At 37.8% G+C, this 4,839-nt stretch overlaps 1 protein-coding gene across 1 annotated transcript in view; it reads left to right on the top strand.

Moving 5' to 3' along the window:
• Window positions 1–4,839, top strand: part of ide (insulin-degrading enzyme) — a 54,262-nt gene that overhangs the window by 13,751 nt on the left and 35,672 nt on the right. Inside the window, exons 10-12 of the mRNA XM_015380227.1 lie at window positions 337–417; window positions 1,264–1,367; window positions 4,713–4,815. Coding sequence (XP_015235713.1) covers window positions 337–417; window positions 1,264–1,367; window positions 4,713–4,815 — 288 coding nt within the window. The remainder of the gene's footprint in view (window positions 1–336; window positions 418–1,263; window positions 1,368–4,712; window positions 4,816–4,839) is intronic.

Here is a 4,839-nt window from a genome sequence, read left to right as displayed (position 1 = left end):
CTCCTTCCTGCTGAATAACTGTCAGTCCTCCCATTAAATTGTGTTGGCAAAAAAAAATGTTTTGGTTAAAATATATATATTTATTTTCTGTGAAATAGTAACTGAAAATATATATTTTTTATTTTACTTGCTGTATAATTTAATCATCACCTATCCCAACGTAATGAAATAGGTTTTTTATCAATCCACTGAGATGCAGACGATTATTCAGATGCAACATCTATTTTCAGAAGCTCATATGCAAACTAATCAGAAAATAATGTGCAATTTATGCCTTTCTACACTTCAAAATTCAGTTTCTGACCTCTGATCTTTCCTTCTCCACTCTCTTTGCAGGATTTAAGTAAAGTAGCCTTCAGGTTCAAGGATAAGGAGCGACCGCGCGGCTACACCTCCAAAGTGGCAGGCTTATTGCATGTAGGTCCCTTCTCCACACGCAAAGCTTGTTTCTAGGGAGACTTGAGGAAGGTCATCGAGGCTGTACTGGCTGATGTCCTCTGCCTGCTGGCTCTGAGTTTTTAGCTTTTTTCTAGAGTTAGAGCAGAGGTCTGTAACTGGAGGCTTTTAGGAGCTTTGCAAAAGAATTTAGCAGTTTTTAAAAGATACTTGACTGTTTTTCCTGGTTATTGTTATTGCATATATGCATAATATTTCCTCAGGGAATGATACCAATAGTCTAGACTACATGTTTTATTTTAATTAACTAATTTATCCCTCTGTTTTTTTTGTTTTTTTTTTGCCAATCATTGAAATTTTGTGAAGCTGATAATAAAAAAGCTTTAGTTCAAAGCTGAAACTAATTTTCAATAGTAGTAATTAAAGAATAAAAGCTGTAGGTTTAAAGTGACATCTTGCTTTTGTGACTCTAAACAAAGCTAGTTTACTAGGATTGAGGACAAAAATGGTTCTCAGGGTTGCACAGGTTGCTGACCCCTAAGCTTGTCTACAGCAGGGTCAGAATAAGGAAAGCAATTTTTAAACACCCCTGTCTGATTATTCCAGCTGACAGAATCAAGTATTTATCACCTAAGGACAAGACGTATCCAATAATCCTATTAGGCTCTAACCCATAATGTCCAGTTTCCATGATCCATTATGACAAAACATAAAGAACAGATCTGTCTTAGTTTTTTTCTTTCCATAGTGGGGCTTGTTGTCCTCTGCTCATCCAGGACAGAATCCCAGGGGAAGAAGAAACTGTGGCTTTCTCTTATTTCTCCAGATGCAGATTGTATCTCTTTAACTAATGTGTTTGTGTTGCAGTATTACCCTCTTGAAGAAGTTCTTGCTGCAGAGTATCTCTTGGAGGACTTCAGACCAGATCTGATTGAGATGGTGCTTGATAAACTAAGACCAGAAAATGTCAGGTTGGTGTTACAAATCTTTTTCTGTTCACAGAGAGAAGATAAACAATGAGTTTTTTTTTTTTTTATTAGAAGTAGTTTGGAATCTAAGGAGTAAGTGATGCATTTGACAACTGGACAACAAAATACCAATTACTGATTAGAGATTATTTTAGTATCATATTATTTCCACCAGTTCTTACAACATAAACAATAAAAAAATGGCCATACACCTTGGTAGAGCAGCAGAAAATGGCATTTTTTTTTAAGTTTGGAAGGAGAAAAATGCTTGGCTTATCGAAATTCCAAAAAGTAAAATCTGGAAAGTGTGGTGTGCATTTGCATTCAGCTTCCTGGTGCAAAACCCTGGTGAGTAGCCTTTTGCATCAAACACAGCTTCAGAATGTTTTTTCACTCAGTGTAGCACATCAGCAGACCAAAACATAGAGGATGTTAACCATGTTAACCATAAAAAAAACCTCATACAAAAATACTCATTGAGAAGTAGAAACATGCTTCACTCATCAGATATTTTTATATGTAATAAAATAAAATGGAAAGTTTTCCTTCCACTGTTATGCTCTGTCCTGCTTTAGAAGAAATAATTATTTATTTGTCCCAATATTAGGATAAAAATCAGGTTTGTGGTTGGGAATAGATACTCCTGCAATCTCTATTTGCTTGCCTTTAATTTTCTATATTTATAAATACAAACAAACGTTTTCCAGGATGTTTTCTCAAGTATTCGTAGATGATGTTGTTGTTGTTTCTACCTCAGATTGAGCCTCCTTATCAGCTGATGTATTTAGGCATTGCTTCACAAAACCTATTTTTATTCTCTTTGCATTTTTTTTTATCTTGCCAATCTCAGTTGTTTCAGTTGAAACACTGCAGTCCCGGTGTTTACCAGTAGGTGGCATTAGTGTTAATATTTCACTACATTAGAATTGGAAAAGATCAGGATGGGGACAGTGGTTAAATCTGAGGACTTTTCCCTAAAATAAATCTCCTTTATGTATTATGTAAATGGTTAATCAGGCAGTTTTATTGGAAATGCGGACACAATGCATTTAACATTTGAGTTATTTAGCCAGAACCTTGTAGTAGAGAACATTAGAAGAAAATATCCTTAATAGCATTAGGAAATTGTTAGAAATTCAGCAAATATGTCTGGGAAAAATTTTTGACTAGGGACTGGATAATAAAACAGCAACATGTATCTGGATAGACCACTGATCAAAAGAACTCCAATCAAGAACCGCACTGCATTCTGGGGAATGTAGGCAGAGTAAAGGATTTGGCCTCTCATGCTTTGATGGCCAAACAAAACAAAATTTGGGGGTAGGAGTGACCTTGCCTTAAAGGTTGCACTTGAATAGGGTTATAGTTAAAAGGCATGCAAGGCAAGTTTATTTATATTGCACAATTCAGTATTAATAAATTTGAAGAAAAATAAAAGTAGAATAAAAGCAAATTGCAGAAAAAAAATACATGATCAAAGCTAACTAAACTAATCATACGTCAGTTAAAAGCTTAACTTCAATAGTTAAAGGGCAGCTCTAAACAAATGGGTTTTTAACTTTGACTTAAAAGAACTCAGGCTTTCAGAATTTTTAAAGTTTTTGTGGAATTTTGTTGAAAGTGGAGCACAGGAACTAAATGTTGCTCATCCATGTTTGGTTCTAGTTCTGGAAGATACAGAGTAGGCTGAACTGTAAGACTTGAGTGGTCGCAGAGGTTGAGGCACTGTTATTCACTGTAGTCCTGTTTATTGATTTTTTATGTTTTTTATAGCACTAGTGGCTGTTTTTCTTGGACAGTAGGCTGACGGGAAAGGAGGTATGAAAGAGGGGGGACATGCGGGAAAGAACCACAGGTCGGATTTGAACCTGGGTCGGCCGCGTCGAGGCCTAAGGCCTCCATACACTGGGCGTGTGCGCTAACCACCAAAGCATGACCAGTCCTGTTTATTTTACTGTGACAATATGGGCTCTCTTTCATCATTGCTCAGAGCTTGTCTGCATCATTGCAACTTGCGCGGACGAGGCCGCTAGTGGAGCTAGTTAACAGTTACCTTTAGTATATCTGCTTCTTTTGGATATGAGAACCAGTTGATTGCATCCAGTCATTAACTTGCAACACCTGCTCCTCCTAAAGGAGCTCGCGGTGACGAGTCTCGCTTGCATTTTGTCATTGACTCAGAAATCCCTCACACTGAGCATGCACGTAGCAACAATGGAGAGAAAAACTCCCTTTTACCAGGAAAAAAACTCCAGCAGAACCAGACTCGGTACGAGCAGCCACCTGCCGATCCCAAATAGAAGCAGATATACAGAAAGCAGAGATACAAAAGGTATCAGTTAACAGGCTCCACTAGCGACCTCGTCCATGAAGGTTGACATCCAGCAAACAAGCTCTAAGTCATGATGAAAAAGAGCATATATTGTTAGTCACACTAAAAGAAACAGGACTACACTGAAAAACAGGCCAAGCTCCAATAAGATGTCGATGGCAGCAGCACAGCTGTTATTATAATCCAGGATGGAGTCACAGTCGAACAGGAACAGACAAGATGACGCTACTATGAGAAAAAGCATAGAGAGCATAAAGTTAGAGGTTAAACTTACTAATATTGCTGAATGGAGGAATAGAGGTAGAAAGAGGAAAAGTGGTCCCTATGTGATCCAGCAGTCTAAACATATAGCAGCATAAATATAGCAAATAGCTCACAATAACCTAACTATTTTAGATGAGGTATAAGAAGGGTAGAGCCACAGCAGGGCCAAGGAGAACATCTATCTGGACAGAAAAGTAACTATGGACTTTTTTAAAAAGGTAAGTTTTAAGACTTTCCTTAAAGGCACACAGGGCTTCTGCCTCAGACTAAAATTAGTAGTTGGCTCTACAGCAGAGGAGCATAACTAAAAGATCCACTAGTAAACCTGCAGATTGAGATCGAAGTGCTCTGTTAGGGACATAAGGAACAATCAGACCCCTAGTACCGTAATCTAGACCCCTAGCTTCTCCTCATTGAGGTATGATCTGGTTTTGAAACATTTTGGATCAGCCGAAGCCTTTTAACTACAGTTTGTGGACTACCTGATAGTGAGAACAACAAAAGTCCAGCATTGAATTCACAAATGCATGGACTAGTTTCTCATTATCACATCTGAACAAAACATTTCTAACTTTGCAATATTTTGCGGATTAAAGAAACAACAGTAGTGCGCTGTATTTAGAGACACATCTTTGATATGTGATTTAAATGTAATTTAATAAGGTGCCGATTTAAAGGCTCTTCACTCTGTGAACAAATGCAGTTTACTCAAAGTTTTCTGATGGATAATTTTATTATTTTAACCGTTTCAGAGTTGCTGTGGTGTCAAAGTCATTCGAAGGGCAAACAGACCAGCAGGAGGAGTGGTACGGCACGCAGTACAAGCAGGAGGCCATTTCTGAAGACAGCATAAGGGTAAACACGCTGGGTTAAACTCCT

This window comes from Cyprinodon variegatus, unplaced genomic scaffold, assembly GCF_000732505.1.
Source record: "Cyprinodon variegatus isolate N-32 unplaced genomic scaffold, C_variegatus-1.0 Scaffold11, whole genome shotgun sequence".
In the NCBI taxonomy this organism is placed as follows: domain Eukaryota; kingdom Metazoa; phylum Chordata; class Actinopteri; order Cyprinodontiformes; family Cyprinodontidae; genus Cyprinodon; species Cyprinodon variegatus.
The sequence above is the reverse complement of the archived record's forward strand: the minus strand, read 5'-3'. Positions and strand labels throughout refer to the sequence as shown.